Consider the following 21,373-nt stretch of genomic DNA (forward strand, 5'->3'; position numbering starts at 1 on the left):
TTTGCATGCTATTAAGAAAATCCGAACTACATGTATTCTAACTCCAAAAATTTCCTTGTAATGCACCTTGAATTTTTGGGCATTATGGTAACAGGTTTAAATGCAAATGACGAAGAAATATATCAAGAAAAATCATCTAAAAGTGAGGAACGTCTTGTGTGTCTTGGAGCTGATATATGGATTTTTTTTAAACATCAAAACATTCTATATTAGTTCAATTATTGGATAGTTTATCCAGTGGAACACATTCTCCAATTTTTAGCTCACGGAGACGAAGTCAGTGGAGCTATACCCATGGCATCGGTGTCCGCATTGGCGACTGGACCTGGTTTAAGTTTTACTTGTCTTATCCTCACCAAACTTGCATGGATGATGCATCTGGACCTACCGTACTTATGGACTTGATATACTTGGATGCTGAATCTGGGCCATGAATTTCAGATGCTGGAGGAGGTTAAAGTTTTGGAGCAGGTTAAAGATTTTGTTGCAGGTGCCCTTTGATAGCCATTTCTAAGTTTCAACTGGTCCTAAATTCACCAAACTTGCATGGATGGTGCGGCTTATGATACAAATGCACCTGCAGGCTTGAATGCTGAATCTGAGCCATAGGTTTCTGATGCTGGAGGAGGTTAAGCTTTTTAGAGCTGGTTAAAGTTTTTGTTGCAGGTGCCCTCTGAAGATTATAACCTAGTTATTGATAGTCCTAAATTCACCAAACTTCCATGGATGGTGCGTCTTATGATACAGATGCACCTGACAGGCATGAATGCTGAATCTGAGGCATAGGTTTCAGATGCTGGATGAGGTTTAGTTGGTTTGGAACAGGTCACATGTTTGATAGATAATACTGTGGTTTCATTAATATTCAATTTTCGTGGATAAAGTGAAAATCACAGTTTCAAGAATACGTAAATTCGTGGCCAATGACCCTTTCAATACAAAATGTTAATAGAAATTGCATTTCAATGAACATTTAATTTCATGGATCAACTCAACAACGAAATCCACGAAAATTAGTATTCAACGAATATTGATGTTGACAGTAGTACTATTTCAAACTTGCATAGTTGGTTGATCTGTAGGAGGTAGCTTCAGATGCGGAGCCTGATCTCCATTAAGGATGCTAAACAAACTCCTACCTCACTCAAACTTGCTTGATAGATGTGTCTGTTCTTAAATTATATAACATAATTTCTCTTATATAGTAATGTATGATATGTTTAGCCACTGTTTTATGTGATACAATATTGTATAATTTGATATTGTATTATGCATTATTGTCTCAAATGGTATTGTTTCATATGATATTGTTATTTATTATGTCTCCTGTCAGTTTGTCACTATATATTCAATACTCATCTATTTTCGCATAGTATCAAAGGATTTATATAGTGTAAGCGTACTATGCCAAAATAGAGCACGGCAACTGTTTTCAACGAAAATCTTCCAATCGCCAACATTGGATTTTGAACTCACGATGCTAAAATCATTCCAGCTTAAAGCCCAACGTGTTACCGCTACGCTATTTAAGCCGATAATGTTATCTATGGTATTTATATATATGTAACGTAGATATATATGACTGACATCAAGCAATTAAAATTATTAATTTTTCCAAAAACACTTCATTATTGACTTATTATGATTTATCATGTGATATGTGTTGTATCATATGATACTTTGTTTTCCCTCGGACTGAAATGCCGCACTTTCATTGGTTTAAACATAGCACGTGATTGCCTCATATATCTCTATGTAGGTTCGGTGAGGATTAATATTAGGCAATATGGCCATCATTGGCCGCCGCTTCGCCTACTCATTTCGACATTTCATATTATTTAACAAAGAAACCTTGTTCCGTAAGTTCTTAAAATATTTAGAGTAGTTGCCCTTTAAAATTCTTTAAAATTAGAGTAGTTGCCCTTTGAATATCGACGTCACATTGCCGTGTCTGGAGCAGAACAAAATGGCAGCATCGAGATTTGCTCAAATATCTGCAGAGGAAAGGGAAAAAACCTTTAAAATTGAATAGCAACAAAACATTGTAAGAAAACATTAGTGAAGCGAAGATTTTCAAATAGTACTTAAAAGGTGAGGTTAATATTCTGAAGAGTATAGATGAGTTAAATTGGACGAGATGTTAGGGAACTTGTATACATGGGTTTGCGTAGATCATCGCTTTTAATTGTGAATAAATGTGTCACTTGATAGTCCTCGGGAAAACAAAACACTTATTAGGTTTGTTACTGACTCACTACAGAAATATATGGGGTTGATCAATCTCATTGACGGCTTGGCTTCGCCTCGCCATCTATGAGATTGATCAACCCCATATATTTCTGTAGTGAGTCAGTAACAAACCTAATAAGTAATAGTATTGTATATTATGATATTGTATTATTTGATACATAAATAGTTCACCGGATATCATGAAATGATACAATGTTTTGTCATATAATTATTATATTTTATCATTTAATACAAATCATATGATGTATTTATATTTAATACAATAGCATACAATACAATATCACACGATATAATATTATATGTTACAATATTTTAATGTATTATGTGATATGATATTTTATCATATGATAGTATAATGTATAGTTATTGTATATAATGATATTATATTGTATGATATATTGTTCATGTTCAATATCATATTGTGTCATTATATATTACTGTGTTATATTTTATTATATGACATATATTGTATAGTATGATAGGATGCAAGATTGTATTTTTTATTATTTTATTGATAAACATTGTATCTTACAATACTGTATGAAATGATCATATGATTTTCAAACTATTTTTCAACATATGATATACGATATTGTGTCAAAACAGTATCCATGAATCCCCTATGGGTCACCTGCATAATGTTTTCCCATACAATAATTAATTATATACATAAATATGGTTTTGAAATCTTCAGACAGGTTTGGAAAGGTTTGGAGAGTTACAAAAAATAGTGATCAACACCAAAATTCATGCATTATTTCGTCATCTCAAAAGATCCTTATGTATATATACCCACACAGTGTTGCAAAAGAAGATTAATTATTATATATTAACTTCATGTTTTATAGCAATGTATTAAATTTAATTAATATTGGTGTAGATATTTTAAAATATTAACTTTAATTTTGTATGTTATAGACTGATTCATGGTGAGGCTAGCATGATTCATATGAACCAATAAATTTAAAATTGGTTGCAGTAAATAGGAATGTTTCTGTATGAATTGTGATAATACACATACAAACACTACATTAAGCAGACTAGTCCACTGAGATGCATTAAGCTCTCAGCGATATTATGATATTATGAATTGCATTTATGGTTTGATATATGCTATATAGAAATTACTCATTGTTACTTTAGTGACAGTATCTAAAAGATCAAAATCTTGGCTTCATTTTTATTCCTCTGTTATTCAATTAAATGGTATCTTTGAAGTAGAAAAATAATTTTATTATATCAGAGTAGATTGGCAAATGACATTTGGATTTGAGACGTTAAGTATCATTTACCACAGTACCCATAAGCCACTAGGAATAGGAGCTGTTGATGCTTGGTGTGGATATAAACTCAATGATCGTATAGACAATGATGGATCTAGAACATTTGTACTGGTATTACCCAGAGAGAGAGAGAGAGAGAGAGAGAGATTACTATACACTTCTATCTTTAGATTGATCGTTTGTACCAGAATTTTTGAATTAAAATAATATTCAACAGCAGCTAATAATATCTGGTATGTTGATATTATAAATTTAGTGGGTGATGTAAGGATTTTTTGAATGATTTTTTTGACTATGTGTTATTTATGTTTAATATGTATCTATTTGTTTGTTATATAATCATTATGTATTTTTAAATGCAAGAATGTTAAACATCTAATTTTTCTAAGGGAAAATGGGAACTCTTGAGACACAGTACAGTGAAAATTACCATATTGCCAAGTAATTGGCTGGTATTTGAATCAAAAACTGTATTACTTTTTAAAATATTAGCTTATTTTTAAGTGTGCTGATGAACTTAAGTCAGATGTTTGTATTAAATATGTGAAATTCCATGCAGCTTTGAAAAATTAATGATAAATATATTGGCTCATCGTGGATGAATCTGAAGTTCAATTGCCAAGTATTTATAAACGGTTGGAGACCAGCAGTGATTGGCGCCTGAACACTAAAACATTCCACAGATCAGGGTTTGTATGGATACAAGGTTTGTTTGGTTAAATATGGAGGAAACCCTCTTGAGTGATGTTAGAGCACGTAATGCCCAAGGAAATGCTTCTCAAACACGAAGCCAGTCGTGGGTGGAGCTAATTTTATTAGGAAGATAAAAGTAGTGGTTATTAAAGCTAAATAGCTGTAGGCTTAACAGACTCCGTACAATCCAGCGCTGCTCTCTTGTGTAGTCCACAGTAGGTATTAATTAATTAGTCTATTGCCTGTTGTACAGGTTAGATACTCAATTAAATACATGTCATCATTTATCGAAGAAGCTTGTGTGAGTTTAATTATTTTAGATGCACCATAAACATTTGCCTAAATTAGATTCACTGAAAAAAATGTTTATTTTCAATCAAGATTGATCAATAAAAAATAAAAAATGAATTGTAAGAATTACTGACGCACAAATTTTAATTTCTTTGAAATGGTTTCCTAAAATTCATTGTAAATGAACTGAGATTGATATAGGGTGTCAGTGACATCTTCCAGATAAACCCACAAAGCCTCTTGCAGTTTTAGCCCCCGATTTAAGATTCATGATGAAGGAATGTAATGGTGTGGTACTGTAGCGATGACAATGCACGTGTCTCGGTCGTTCACTGTGCTTATGTTTGAATTGGACCCACTTTCAATCTTCAATCTACTTGGGTGGCTTTTTCCTGCTTGTCACTTGCAACAAATTCCTTTCCCCTCTCCGTGCTCTCCCTGAACTATAGGTTCATATATATGTTATATGTACTATTTTTAAAGTACAAGGTAAATATTAACAATGCTCTGAATTATTTCATTCATATCAGTGTGAAATTAAATGAATGATTTTTAATCTTGCAAATTAAACGAAAAATAGTATTAATTACCATTGGTCATTAACTCAGATGTGAAAATTAAAGATTGGTTGTATCATTCTTAAATCACCAAGATAAACTAAAATGACTAATCAATATAAACAACTTATAATATCTAAGGATAACAATTATTATTTAAAAGAGGTGTGCATGTCTTTTTTCAAAAGTTTGATTCCTTTTTTTTCAGCTTGGTCAAGTTCAAGAATCTCGTATTATATAGTCAACTCGGGACAACCTTGTGGGAAAACAAACAAGACAATATATCATTTAAAGGTAAGACTGGGCCTAGGTTTGTCAGATAAGACCTCTGTTGTACAGTACAACATGCATGGCTGCCTCGGTCCACCTGACTATAGAAGGAGATGATATTGACCTTAATATAGGCGTAAATGAAACTTGTCCCAGTGCTGGCTTGTTGGGAAGCATGGTGTCCTTATTTTATGAATGACCTTCCTTTCGGATTACTTTTCTTTCATAAGTATTCATTGGACAGCAACAGTACTATTTGTGTGGTGTTGACCTAATTGGAACTTAAAGGGTTGTGATATATACGTAAAAAAAAAAATGGTATAAATCGTGTAGATATGACTACTCATGACTGTCCAAAAGGTACAGTATTTGATTTTCACCTTAACATGTGTATGCCTGTTGTCTGTGAACAAGTGTAAACCTGGTCCAGGTGTAGTATACACATACCTGTGTAAGCATTAAATGCAGGTTTGTCTGAAACCTTACCTCAACTATTTCAAGAATGTCAAATGATAGTGGCAGTACAGTTAAATTATGTGAATGTGGGTTTTCACAGAGACATTTTTTCATCTAGTTCTCTACAGTTGAATATAAGACCCATTATTCAGATGAATGAATGGACAAATACAATCTGATAAGTCTTCTATAGCTGTTACATGTCCTTTACGCAAATATAAATTTAAATCTAAGCTCTACAGTGCATGAATTTATTTTATATTTACATTTAGATTGAAAGCTGTATACACATATTTGTGGGCATTAAGTTGTGAAGAGATTTATGATCATAACAACCCATCGATTCCATACTGGTACCCAACAGAACACAGAAAGTTGTCCTAGATTTTAAATTATTACAATGCTTTTCTAATTGAGAAACTATTGGCTTGTCCTGGATAATTATACATTTACTTCCTTTTGGTGAAGAGATCAAATTACTTACATACCAGTATTGTAGTTATACCAGCTAGTATAATATGGGTCTGTCATTGATAAACCAGTCATTACAAATGTATATGATTAAAAAATGATTTCAGACAATGAAGGACTATATATATTTAGCTGGTTTTTTTCAAAGGTAATTAAATGAGTTCCCTTAGCTACTAGCTCTCATTCATTAGATTTTCACTTGTCTGTTATCATTATGCTGAGGAGTAAATCAAACGGCAGGGTGTGCACATGGTCGGCGGAACAGGTAGCAAGTTGTACACTTTGTCATGGAGATGTGCCAAGCACATGTTACTCTCGAGTTTGTGTTTAATAATTGATGGAATTAATGGTGCATCTTCAGTGAGTGTTCTTTACAAACTTCTTGATTTATTCACGGGAATTCATGAAAATATCAACTAGCTCCCATGTTATTCCTGGAACTATGGAGTAACTTGAATCACGGATTTGGTATGTGAGGATCATGGTATATTTCATTCGCCGTAAGCTTTAATGTCTCATTGATTTACTTGATATTGTGTTAATGCTTTGTTTGAAGTTCTCAGTATTATATGTGAATGAAACATTCCCGAAATGTTCTATCTCTTTTTTCCATCTTTATAATACCTTTGGGCAGTATCCAATCTTTTCATATGTGAATTCTGCATTCTGTTTTATCATAAAATGCCATTCCTTTTTCCCTAAATTCCTTTCCAGTATCTGAATGCTATCTAGAATTATGCAATCTATTGAATGGCATCATATTTTTTATCATTAAGGAAACAAACTATTACTAAATACCTATTCATCAACTTAACAGCAGAAGTGACCATACATGTACGTGTTGTGGTTTTAACAATTAAGCTAATTATTGCCAGTAATTAGGACTGAGTGATTAGATGACAGGATTAATTACCTTTGAACTGTCAGATGAATTGTCTCTGTAATTAGGTGAGCTTTTGCATGCACTGCTTTGAACCATCTATATAGTAACAATGCACTGTTTTCTTTGTAGGACGTCTGATCAACATTGACTGATTCATTGCAAACCTTTGAGGATCAAATAGAGAGAAGGATTTCTGGAATTCATTATATCTAATCTAAACCAAGGTGAGATGACTATTACAATGATGCATGTATACTCATCTGAAGATTTCCTCACCCACATAGTTTACATTTTCTACATTTTCTGTGGTCACACTGGATTTTGATGACAGAGGGTATTTCAAGGTACCTGTAATTGTGGTGGGGGTGGTACTCTCGAGAACATAACATTATATAACAACCCTTAGTATAGAAAGACTGTGGATATATCATTGTGTGACCAAGTCTAGTCATGCACAACCTAATGACATGGTTTAAAATTCAATAGATTATAATGCTATGTGATAGATTCAATGTTTGATAGCATGAAGTACCCCTAAGCTCTATATCTATTACTTACCATTCAATGAAGCATTGAATAAATGTCCTTAAAGAATGAAACTAGACCATGACCCCATAGATGAGGTGATATAAAGATTCTAAAGGCATTCATTGATATACGCAAGCAAATCAGGAAATCTAACTTGGTATATGACTTTCTGTTTGATTTTGGTGATTGAATCTGTTTGAAAGAGCAGAAATAATTTCTTGATTAAGATAAAAGTAAGATCATATAGTGAGAGCTTAAAAGGAAGGGGGGGGGGCATGAGAATAACAATATAATAATAAGCAAACTATTCGATCACTATAAAGGATGTTTCACATGCTAATTAAATTGAACACTTGAACACTTTGCATTTATTAGTCTGGGTGAATTTACCCTAACTACCAAAGTACAGTGTATATTACTTATAGCGTTGAAGCTCTTTGGCTGAAAGCATACTAAAAAGCAACAGATGATGCAGTATTTAATGTATACATACTTGTCAATCGATAAAGTCATACATGTACCACTAAAATGATCAGCTCAACGTATCAAAATAAACAATTTCATCTATATCTTGCAAATTGGTCACAACCAACCACAAAGATGTGTAAATGGAAATTTATAACACTCTCCTTTTTATGATCTAGAGATAAAAGCATTGCTTGTATACAGACTGGCACCTGTATTGTTGTTTTAAGTAAACATAACCCCAAAACCATTGTACCTATATATATTCATTATGTCCAACATACTAGTATATTGTACTGGTATGTATATATGTCTATACCAGTACCTATATGTTAATGAATACAAGCAGATGCTTTGAGGAGCAATCAGCAGCCCACTGTTAATTAGAGCATCATTTAGACAGAAAGCAAACTATTTATGAGTTGGCAATAGCTAGGAGATAGTTGAGTAACCACAGAATGTGTGAACTTGCTGACTGCGAAGGTATAGGAAATCAAGCCACCTCTATATTGATTGGGTCATTGTGGATCAGAAAGGCAGGGTGATCGCAAACCCAGAGATAGAGATGGAATTAGCTGCAGGTAAGTGAGGCTCAGTAAGCTAACTCGGGCATCACAATATCGTTTTGTTGAATTTGCACATCACATGAGTTTGTTGTGCAATATATGTGATGCAATGGCATTAGCATTTTTATGTGGAAGGATAGCTACAGTAAATGCACCATGCCTTTAATGTAATGAGTTTTTAAGTTTTTGACAACCTTAAATTTAATTGTTCAGATTCTGAGAAATTTTATATACTGCAGATTACACAGTAATAAGTAAATATGCAATTGCTGTGTCTTTGATGAAAAGTTTTGTGATGCATGGAGAGAAAAGAATTTTATTTCAAACCTTAAATGAGAACCATTTAATTTATAATTTAACATCAAAAACTGTAACAAATCCATACTTCTGAGAGTCGATCAAAGCCTAATTACTGTGATTGATTGGAGCAATTACAGAGTTAATTAAAGCATTAGACTCAGGCAAACGTCTTTCAGTTATGTTGCTGTTTAGCAGGATTTTTGTCTTTTGTCCTGACGTTGCTCGTTCAGTTCGGAGGAACTTAATTTTGTGCTCTGACACCATGCCTTAGCTTATAAACTATTTATGGATCAAATCAATTTCTCTATTTCAATTATGTTGGTCATTTTATTTCCAGTCCTATCTTAATGATGGTTATTGAGGATCCTGTTAGAACTTGCTCTATTAACAAGGAAGAGTTTTTGATTGTGTAAAAGACCTTGTTGTTTTCCTATGAATATTAATTCAATGGCTAAATTGCAGATGTTAGGCTTCCTCACCAGAAGTGAACTGATGCGTAACAGTTGGTACTCCTTGTGGTCTCCTGTGAATGCTGGAGATTTATCTGTCCTCTCCACTTTCATTTATTGAAATCATTTACACTTGGTCTGTACACACATCATTAGATTTCAGCGATGTATAGTTTACAGTTTTAAACACAAGAAGAACAGATTTATATAGTCAAAACAGAAAGAACCTCCCAAACTCTCTTTTTCAATACTTGAATATAAAAAATGGGGTTCTTGATATTTGTAATATTTTCTTGGAGAAAATAATTTATGATTATTTACAACAGCAACTGCAACTGTTTTCATTCATGCTACTTATCAGTAAATTGCAGCATGTATGGTTTATGGTTGGAAATTGCTTCAGATAAAATGCGGGGGGGGGGGGGGGGGGGGGGGGGGGGGGGGGGGGGGGCTTAAGGAAATTAATGGAGTCACTATTGTTGTGCTTAGTGTCTATGTTAAATCCAGTGATAAGGAACACTAGATAAATACATACTTTACTTTTGGTACAAGATATACCTTCATGGATATACCGGAATAGTACTGAAGTACTTAATCAAATGCTAGAGTCAAATTTGGTAAAATCCGAAGCTATAATACCTAATTTAAGGTACATTTTGTATTTTTATAACTAAATTGAGTAACTATTGAAAGTTATACGGTAATTTGAGATGATGCAGTGGGAGGATTTTGCGATTTCATTAACGCAATTTTCTGAAATGAGTATAAAGAATGTTACGCAGACTGAGTTTTATCAAAATTTGTTTGTGAAATCTATATGCTTGTTTGAATCAGTTTAACCCAGCATGTGATCACTGTAAGAGCCACACATTCTGTGGACTGTGTAGGCAGTCGGATTAGATGATACGTGGTGTGGGTATGTGGGGGCGTTATCAGACAGTCACAGCCCCTGGGCAGGGAGGAAGCAATCAAGTAGACAGTGTTTGCCAAGTACACATCATTCTACAAAATGCTTCAATCTAAAAGATAAAAATATCAATTTGCTAATACCTGTACCTGCAAATAGAATACGGTAGTTCATTTTTTGTTGTTGTTGAAAAGTTGGATATTTCTCATGAATTTTAAATTGGTTTGTAACGTACATGATGATAGCAGAATTCATTTCTTCCTGGTTATTTTTTTAGAATCAAGAATCTTTTGGTCTATTAACTCAAGGAGCATTTAAAATATTAGTATTGTGTGACTGTATTAATTGACTTCTGAGATCAGGCCTGTCCACTTTTGTCATTTTTGTCTTCCTGTATGCTGTAGCCAAATATAACGTACACTTGGTCTTAATTAATAGAAACAATTTGAACAATGTATGAGCAATATTTTAATTTACTGCAATGACAAAGTCCTTCTCATTGCAAATATTGAGAAGTATACTACATTTATATTGTTTGTGAAATTTGCACGGTGTCTATATTCATTTAGAATTGGATCTTGCTAGTCTTAAATTAGACTTGCAGATCAACATTTCAAACTTTTTATATAAAATCAGATATGTACAAAATAATATAGTTTTTAACAATGAATCCAATATTTTGATATGTAATGTACATAGTGCATTTTCTAAACAAAAGTACAAGATTAAAATTTTATGTAACTGTAAAATGATTAATTTTCTCAAAAACATATATTATTTAGTCCTATAAGAATCACAGCATATGCCATGATTTAATTTATTTAAGTGATATATAATTAAATCATTTTCCTTCTCAAAATAAAAACTTCCCAAATTTGGGGAGCTACATGTTAAGTTATTAAAAAAAAACACATTTTTTTTTTTAATGTTGCACTGATATTTATCTCGATCATCATAGTTTAATTCAGCAGAAATATGAATGTCAAGTAATGAATGATAGACCTGAGTAAACCTACAGGTGGGAGTAGAGTTTTTGTCAGATTTAGATTGCATTCCGTTTGATAATCACTTTACATTCAACAATTACTGCATGCTTACAAGTCACTCTAAAATGTTACCAATTCATCTGGAAAATGATCTGAAGGAGATGCCAGATACTGGTATGATATAATGGAATAGAACAAAGTATTGATATACTGTGTGTATATCAGATATTACAAAGAGGATTTTGTTTTCAAAATCAAATCCCCTGAAATGACTAGAGATTAATTACTGTTCAACTCCCCTTATTCCCAGAATAAAGCTGCTAATAAAGTACGGTAATATATATGAAAAAATGTTGATTTATTACCAATAAGTTCTGATTTACTCTCCAGATCCTGATACATCCAAATGAGTGTACACCAGAGCGAGGAGAGGTGAAGAATGCATCAGCTGCTGCCCCAGTACATCATCTGGACTGTGTGTTCTACTCTGTTTACCATCACGTGTAAGTACATGTATCACATCATGATATTGTCTGCAGTGCTCATCGTCACATCCCATTATATCCTCATATTATCCACGCTGTTTAAATCAGTCAGATATCTCATAGTTTAGTGTAAGTATCATGTCCACTGATTGTCTACACTTTTTAAGTTAGTTTGTCCTGTGTAACTCATACTCTCAGGTTTTCAACAGAGGTAACATTTTGACTTATTCAGGTGTTAATTAGATTGTCTGCACAGTTATAACTATCAAATTTGTATCATATCCTTCATTGGTCAACACTGTTAACAGTCACATGCTGGATCATATCCTCAGATTATCTACACTCACATGTACCAAAAACGTCACATAAAAGTATGTGGAACGTACACTCATTTCACTCTGAAAAGTCTTTAATTTTAATTGTTATAAAATATTGAATTTTCTGTGCTCGCAAATAAATTACACTATTCCTAAATTCTTTTAAAAAATAATTTAACCTTTTTAATGTACACAGCATACACATAATCGACATACAAGCATTATCGGAGAAAACATTCACGCAGGATTAAGATTCCATTACGTGTCTGCAAAGTATGTGAACACCTTCACAGGTAGAAAAGGTCAATCATCTGTATCATAGATCAAAGTCTTCAAAGCTCAAAAACAGAACATATAAATATAATTATTACAGGTAGGCGTTAAGGCATCTATATTTCATTATTTTCCCAATATGCGTTTAAACATGTGTCTCAGTGAGGTGATGCTGCTTCTTTCACTTGTCTGTTTGTCTGCATGTTCTGAGGAATTATGTGATGATCAAGGTATGGTGTAAGCATCAAATCTATATTTTCAAGTCTTGTTTTTGAAGTCTTTTTTAACCAGCTAAAAGAATGTTCTATAGCCTATTGTAGATGATTGTTGAAGTAAGAATATTGTACTGCCTGTTGTAGATGTTTTTTAAGACACCTATTGCCTGTTGTTTAAGGTAGAAGGTTCTTTTGCTTGTTGTGGATGGTTGTTTAAATTTAAAATAGCCTGCATTTTGTTAATTGTTGTTGAAGACACAATGTTCTGTTGCCTTATGTTCTATTAAAGATACAATATGTTCTACTGCCTTTTGTATATGGTTAAATGTTCTACTGTAGATGGTTGAATGTCAAATTACATATTATGGATAGTTGAATGTTTTATGGATTCGTGTTCTACTGCCTTTTGTATATGGTTGAATGTTATATCACCTGTTGTAGATGGTTGAATGTTATATCACTTGTTGTAGGTGGTTGAATGTTATATCACCTTTTGTAGATGGTTGAATGTTATATCACCTGTTGTAGATGGTTGAATGTTATATCACCTGTTGTAGACATTTGAATGATCTACTGCCTGTTGTAGATGGTTGAATGGTCTATTACCTGTTGTAGATGGTTGAATGATCTACTGCCTGTTGTAGATGGTTGAATGTTATATCACCTGTTGTAGACATTTGAATGATCTACTGCCTGTTGTAGATGGTTGAATGGTCTATTACCTGTTGTAGATTGTTGAATGTTCTACTGCCTGTTGTAGATGGTTGAATGTTCTATTGCCTGTTGTAGATGGTTGTGGTAGAACGCCGGCCACCCCCCGCCCCACCACTGCTGCACCAGTGACAACTACCTCTTTTGTCAGTAACAGGAAACCTTGCACACAAAATGAAACTGTGTCACAAGGTTGTCTCAATGGAGGAACCTGTTTCGTCATGGAGTTTGAAGAAGGGCATAGAACAACCCATTGTTAGTAAGTAAAAAAAAAAGAAACAACCTACAAAATATTCTCTCTGAGGAAATATAAAGGGAAAAATCTGTCAATCATTTGATGATATGTTGTCAGTAAAAGATGAAAAAAGATATAGAAACCCTATCCTTTCTCCATGAGAGTTTGAAAAGAACTAATGTAAATTCCTCTGTCTATGTATGAATAGAAGGTACTTATTTTAAAATCACTATTCTTAGACATTTTAAAGGGGCATGGTCACGATTTTGGTCAAAAATTATTTCTCTGATTTTAATGTTTACAATGCTTTAGTAAGTCATCTTTAATATGCAACCAAAATTTGAGTGTCATTTGTTGAGTTATATTAAAGCGAGTTATGACAGCCCTGGAAGATTCTCAAACAATATACAGTAAATGATGATATGATCAAAACACCCGTCGTTCATCAATATTTAATGCTGAAAAGAGACAACATAATACACGTACAAATTTATTTGCTAACTTTATTTGCTAATTAACTTTACAAGATGTGAAACACTTTGTCTTCATCAATCAATAATGGGAAGAAACTGGAACAGTAGTCTCAGTAAATTTAATTTTGGAATGCCAACTCTGAAAGGAAAGGCAGAACGTAGAATAGTGGCTATAAAATAAACACTAACATTCATAACTGATGATAAGCTCATGTTATTTATGAGTGTTTTTTCAAGACTTTTTACATAAACATGACATATTCAAAGTAAATTTCCCAATGGAAAACTTGTTCAAATATAATTTTATATAAAGTTTCTGTAAATTCAATTACCTGACACCATTCATAAGAAAAACAACTTGTAAAAAAAGACCTAAATTATATATTTGTATATACTAGATTACATTTATAAATGAAGACAAATTCTGCTTTCTATTGTTAAAATATTTCCAAAAGAAATATTCTTGATTGAATGTTTTTGAAAGAAATATCTTTAATTTAATGTTATAAATGAAGCTTCTTTATACTGGGTCTTTCACTTGAATATCTTTTTCTTTTTAGCTGTAAAGAGAACTACATTGGGAAAACCTGTTTTTACATTGATCCAACATTGATCTTTCAACGTAAGTGTACAGCAGACAAAATACTAATGAATAGTTAATGCATATTTTAATTTCGCTTAATTAATTCACTCTATTTTAAGTCACACCTTTTTGCTGCAAATCTAGTCTTCTTTGTGTTGTGGCTACGTTTTGTTTTACTCCAGGACATTTTATATCGTAGTGTGTCATTTCACATTTGTATTAGACCTATAGGCTGCATTATTTAATATAGCATTGAAGAAATTAACAAAGGAACTTCTTTGTTCATAGAAACATCTATTAGCTAACAACAGCAAGAAAACTATTCGCGAGGACATTTTTTTAAAAAAACTCAACCACATGAAAAACTAGCTTATAAGATTTTCTGTGAATTATTCATAAAAGAGAGAAATTTAATCCCTTACTACTGTCATCTGTTGTAACTGGCTTTTTAAATTTTCATGGATTTTATTTTTAATTTTCCACACTAACAACAGGTGCATTTAATTGTTAGAAAATGTTGTAAATAGTTTGCACTTCCACAATATCAGTTAATTTAGGACTCCCCAAAGACAAATACAGCCGTAGCATTTAATCGGTGAGGAATTCAATACAATTTATATGCATATAGGAAAAAGAATTGAAAAATGTGTGTTTAAATTTGTCCCATTACCAAACACTAAATTTAATTAAATCACAGATATATCACCCAGCATTTTTTCCAAGCTCTCTGATATGAAATAGGTACATGAGTTTAAAATTAATTTGCATACCATTGAATAGATGTTTACAACTCACAATAATATCTTTGAACAAGTTGATTGGCAAGCTTAATTTTTTCTTCAATTGGTTAATTACTGGTAAGTTTTATTTTTTGATTATCTGGTGTCCATGCCATTCATAGGACAATATTTCGGTCTGTTGAATATTTTATTGTTAAGACACCCAGTCACAAAAGCAACATTGTTCACAGAAACACCATATATCCTAGCTACACATGTTGAGCTTTTAGATGCAATTTAACCATCTTAAATATGTTTGTTAACTCATTGATGTATTGTAGGATCGCTGTGTAAGTGTAAAATTCTATACTATTCTAACATTTTCTAAATCTACTCTTCGAATGCCTATTACCGGTATAATAAAATTAATTTTTCTGTGAGCAAAGGGACATAACAAAAAGTTGAAATAACACTTTTTATTTTGCTTAGCCTTACTATATAAATGCAAATTTAACCTAATTTTCCAGCAGTTTAACTTGCCTTGTCTTATGAATAATAGTTCTGCATTTTATATTATATACACTTAAGTTTGTATGGGACACTTGTCAATATTAATGTCCATTGTAATCAATACATATGCTTTCACTGTTTTAGAATTTTCAAATTATGCAATATTTGACCCAAAAATATTTAATTTTTTTTTTGGAAAGGTAAAAATTATAAAAGCCCCAGTGGAATTCAAACTCAAAACTTAGTAGTTAATGCTCTAATTAACCCATTGCGCTACAGTCTTATAAGGTAACAATTTTGGGAAAGAAAAAAATTAGTAATAATCACTTGATTTTTTTGTGTTCATTTCAATAAGAAGTGGGTCACAATATGGAGGTGTCCCAACCACCTTAATTTTTTTTTTTACCAGAACTATCATCAATCAAATAGAAAAAGAGTAGGATTAAATTGATTGATTGGCAAGTTTTACTGTGAGCTATAGTAAACTGAGAGAATGAGTTTCACAAATTATTATTGCTCATCTTCTTGGTATTTTGGCTATATATAGCTGCACATCAAAAAAATACATGTACAACACACTAATCTCATATGTAACCAATATATCTTGATTCATTTTTCTTATAATGTTATTAGTGACCTATTTATGGTAACCAAATTCAACTGTTTTAGATTATTTAAGCTAAATTAACACATGCATTTACATATCAGATCCTCTCTATGTGCATTGGTGATTGTAGGACTGATCTTAACAATTACTTTATAGTGATGTAGCTAAAGATTAATGAAACTGTCCTTTAATTTGCAAGTTTACTCATTCATTCATCCTCCTGATAAAGTCACAATTAATTTGCCATTAATGATCTACAAAATGCTTATTTTTCCTACTGTATTCATATTTCTGCTTCCTTCTCTTTTAACTGTAAGTGAATAACATTCTATATTTTTTGGATGTCAACCCTACCAGTTAAAGCATTTGATATATATATATATATATATATATATATCAAGCTAACATTTTCCTAAATTGAATAGCTTAATGTAACATCTGAGTATTCTAAATGTGTTATTCATGTTTTAACCGTGTTATATAATCTGTTATTATTAGTATTGTGATATCTAAAAATACGGGAAAATATGACGTCATTCAGAGACTTGAAGACGCCGTTAAACTATTATGACGTCATAACAAACGTTACCATGTTAGTATTGTAAAACATCTGAAGAAAATGAAAGCGCTTATGTTTTACTCGATCTTTGTGTTTTCATTTATTTAAGTTTTATTTATATATATATATATATATATATATATATATATATATATATATATATATATATATATATATATATATATATATATATATATATATATATATAACTTATATTATATGTAATGTATTATTGCGGTAAATAAATTCCATATTTCTTAGCGGCAACACTAGCATTGATAATTGTGTGCATTAGTCTGTATCAAAGACTGATCTGTAGGTCTGGTGTTGACACAGCTCATGTAATGATCTGTGACTGTGATTTAAGATTTAAAAATGTGTTCTGTTTTACAGGGGAAAGAGAAGATCATGTAAAGGCAGCGGCCATAGCAGCCAGTGTGGTGGGCATTGTGCTCTTTGTCACGGTCATCGTGTGCATCCTTGTGCTGCGCAAAAGGTAGGACTGTGCTGATGATATCTCAATTAAGGTTTTGAACCAGTTATTTTTAACTGTTATTATTCTCCACTTCAACCGAATATATTGATAGCTTCATTAATATAAATCATTAAGTGTGGCATATGAATTTATATAGTTAGGCCAAAGAAATGCAGAATCACAAAATGTAAAAACAAGGTGATACATGTAAATGATCTGTTACCAACAATACATATATTACATGTACTAATCTACCTATATTTTTATTTAGGTATATTAGGAGGAAAGCACAAGAAAAAGAGAAGGAAAAAAACGAAAAAGAGGTACGTTTATATAGTCAGTAATGAGTTTAGAGGTGTGTAAACAAAGTCTGTAATGCTGGTGAACGTAATATTGAATTAATCAACACTATAGTATGTGAAAAAGCCTACCATGCAAAATAGCCCTTTCCACTCTGTGTTTGTCTGTTTTTATGGACTTTGGCGATTATAATCACAAACTTTAATATTTCTACACTAGGAAAACATAAATTATTGAATCTTTTATTTGATTATTGCTTAATTAGAATATACTTTTAAAAGTACAAAACTGAAATTATGCATTCTGTATAAAATTTAAGTACTGTAGAAGCACATATTTCCGTTGAGTCAAAATTTTGCTGTTTCTAAAACAAATAAAATTTCGTAGGCATTTAATTTCGTAGAAGCACATATTTTCATTGGGTCAAAATTTCATTGTTTCTAAAACAAATAAAATTTCATAGGCATTTAATTTCATCATATCGTAATATTTTTGTATTCATTAATATTTGGGTTAAAAATTCGGCATGGATTTAACTTCACTATTTATACTGCAAATGAAAATAACGAAATTAAATCCTCAACGAATATTTCTGCTTCAACAGTAATTAGATTTTCAAAATATTAATTGACAACAATTGCTTCAAATTATTTGTATTTGCTTTTTTAGAAACTATTCTTACAAAATTGCATGAAACCATGTGACCAATACATACTGTAATTTCAAGTGTCATTTTGATACATGTATGCTGTGGATTATCAATACATATGGAATCAAGAAATACATTGATATTTAATGACATATTGATTTAACCTTAGATTTTATAAGTTGGTGCTCCTAATTAACTCATTTACATTGAGGTAAAATTTCTCATCAAGTCAATAAAGAATGATAAAGAATTAACAGTTTTGTTTTAAATTATGTAGTTTCGATCACAGAGCCCGGGACCTAATACAGCTACAAATGGAGGACACCAGGAGACAGAACAATTACTGATAAGAAATGGAGCCCCCATTCAAAGTGAAACTCGGGTGTAGCCTCGGAAGTTGTGTGTGAACTTGTTATACTCAGCAAAAAACCAACAAAGCAGCAAGGATTGTGTATTGTATACAACATTGTATATGTTGGTGTCCATCATTTCTGTGACGGTGACAGCCCGTGAGACTGATACTCAGCTCTGATCAGATCTGTCTTTCTGACACTGCATTTATTCAAACAAGTTGTGAACAAGTTGAACATTGTGCCATTGTTGTGACATTTCATGGAGCTATAGTTTTATGTAAGTGAGAGAGAACAATTTTATTGTATACTTTACATTTTATTATAGAATGCATTTGGATGTTCTTTGTACATATTGTAGATGGCATATTATTTATTATAACATATTCTCATACCTTTGAAATCCAGTAACCTGGGCTTGCAGCCAAAACATCGCACATTCCTTCATCTTGAATGCAATCAAAATACAAACATGTACATTTAACGTATTTATTCTTTATTCCTGAAAAAGGAGGAGATTAAAATGTGAAGGATTTAACCAATTTAAAAGTTGTGTTTAAAAACAATGGTACCAGGCATCAAACCTACTTATGATTAACTTGTTGCATACATATTTTTGTGATTGTTGTAGTATATGATTCTATAGAGATTGAATCATTGACATAAGCTGCTACACAGAGTTTAAACACTAAGGTCCTTAATCACCGTTATATAATACATGTATATGATATCTTTGGCCACTGGATAACATAAATCCATAATTATCTCCACAATTGTTTATCAAGAATATGTTGTTTTATTTTTTAATGGTTGTATAAGAGAGAGAGAGAGAGAGAGAGAGAGAGAGAGAGAGAGAGAGAGAGAGAGAGAGTTGTAGAAGCTGGCTTAAACATATATATATATATATATATATTGTTACTTTTAAATTTGCTTTCTTGCATACATGACAGGATTGACAGCAGAGTTGGATAAAATATCATTGACATAGCAGCCTTTAGATTTTCAATCACACAATGCAAATATTAATAACAAGTGCTTTAATGAAATATATTGTTTTCAAAAATTTAATGCACTCTTTGATTGACTTGAAAAATTATTTATTAATAAAAAAGATCATTTTAAATTATAAAAAAAGAAAACAAGTTTCAAATATATTTGCAGAGTTTAAGCTTTATTATAATAACAACATTAGAGTTATATTGTAAAACCTACCCCAACCTAGTTTCTTCGAATAATTTGGCTTGCTACTGAATTTACGTCTTAATGGTGTAGTAATCTGGCATTACAGGTACTTTGATTAGATAAAATAGTACAAAGTTATTTCAATTGATAGACAATCAATAGAAGAAAAGCTATGTCTGTAGCTAGAGGGCCGAAGTAGATAATCTAGAGTACAGTATATCCCTGTGTGTGTATGAGAGGGCACTTGTATATACAATAGGCTATTTATTAAACCTCAGCAAAATCATACATATCATTAATTGTGTTAGTGATGTATTCATAGTCCATTAGACTGGTAGGGCTAGATTCCATTGTTAGGGGAGTGAGTTGTACCGCCACTACTCTGAGTGCAATATTTAATTTACTACTACATGTACAATGTTTTACATTTCCAGTTTCATCACAAATCATGTCTTTCATGTGGTTATTCTATCAGCATACACTGTTTGTACTGTACATTTTGTTCAATTGTCAAGTGATTTGTTGCTAACATAATTGGATGCTTTATACTTTGTTTAATTTTTTTTTTAACTTGGTTTTCTATTACTTTTGTAATTTTAAATTCAAACAAAATTATTTGAAGAATAACTTTTTCAGTGTAATGTGAAATTATAAAAAAAATATGGATTCCTTTGGCAACAGGAATGTATTTGTACAAATAAACAGAAATGGCAACATGATGTTTTATTATTTTAAAACTTTACTTAAAATTATTATATCACTGCTGGAGCCAACAGTTGAAGGTTAACACTCCCCCAGCCTCTTCCTATGGGCATTTAATGGGTATAAATTTTATATTACAAATATAGGTAATCACAAATTACAAAGCTCACCGAGATGAGGCATCACCTTTATGAGGCGTCACCTTTATGACACCACCTTTATCATATTATACATTATTAAAATCATATTTAATGATGGAAACTGTTTTGACACAATATCATATACATATATCATATGTTAAAAAAATGGTTTGTTATCATAAGATGATATCATTCAGCATTGTAAGATATAAAGTTTATCAATACAAAAATATGAAATATGATTTTGCATCCTATTATACTATACAATATATCATATATCATATGATACAATATAATACTGTAATATAAAATGATAGAATATAAAAATGTAATATATGATATGACATTGTATCAAGATATGATATCGTATCATGATATGATAGGGTATTATTTCATGTTATACATTTTTGTTTTTGATCGCATAATAAAATATAATATATGATATACTATAGTATCATATGATACAATATCTTATCACGTAATACATCACAACATTGTAACATACAATATTATATTGATAATTTTATAATATT

At 31.6% G+C, this 21,373-nt stretch overlaps 1 protein-coding gene across 8 annotated transcripts; it reads left to right on the forward strand.

The window, feature by feature from the left end:
- The first annotated feature begins 2,760 nt into the window (after positions 1-2,760).
- On the forward strand, positions 2,761-20,714 carry LOC128165460 (pro-neuregulin-3, membrane-bound isoform-like). Of its 8 annotated transcripts, XM_052830018.1 has the most exons (9): positions 2,761-4,441; positions 5,283-5,368; positions 7,284-7,378; positions 11,746-11,858; positions 13,435-13,615; positions 14,625-14,686; positions 17,436-17,538; positions 17,789-17,840; positions 18,744-20,714. In XM_052830018.1, the coding sequence occupies exons 4-9, from the start codon at positions 11,795-11,797 to the stop codon at positions 18,852-18,854; spliced, it is 573 nt and encodes a 190-aa protein (XP_052685978.1). In that variant the 5' UTR covers positions 2,761-4,441; positions 5,283-5,368; positions 7,284-7,378; positions 11,746-11,794; the 3' UTR covers positions 18,855-20,714. The 8 variants fall into 8 exon arrangements, with proteins under 8 accessions (XP_052685978.1, XP_052685977.1, XP_052685983.1 ...); XM_052830017.1 differs by having other exon boundaries at positions 2,761-5,368; XM_052830023.1 differs by lacking the exons at positions 2,761-4,441; positions 5,283-5,368 and adding an exon at positions 5,381-5,704 and having other exon boundaries at positions 18,756-20,714.
- Positions 20,715-21,373: the final 659 nt, after the last annotated feature.

This window comes from Crassostrea angulata, chromosome 10 (genome assembly GCF_025612915.1).
Source record: "Crassostrea angulata isolate pt1a10 chromosome 10, ASM2561291v2, whole genome shotgun sequence".
Lineage (NCBI taxonomy): Eukaryota > Metazoa > Mollusca > Bivalvia > Ostreida > Ostreidae > Magallana > Magallana angulata.

Bases quoted from the DNA above. Each gene is read 5' to 3' on its own strand.
- LOC128165460 (XM_052830017.1), top strand. From the start codon at position 11,795: ATGCATCAGCTGCTGCCCCAGTACATCATCTGGACTGTGTGTTCTACT. The intron at 11,859-13,434 runs GTAAGTACATGT...TGCCTGTTGTAG, and splicing joins TACTCTGTTTACCATCACGT to ATGGTTGTGGTAGAACGCCG. The intron at 14,687-17,435 runs GTAAGTGTACAG...TCTGTTTTACAG, and splicing joins TCCAACATTGATCTTTCAAC to GGGAAAGAGAAGATCATGTA.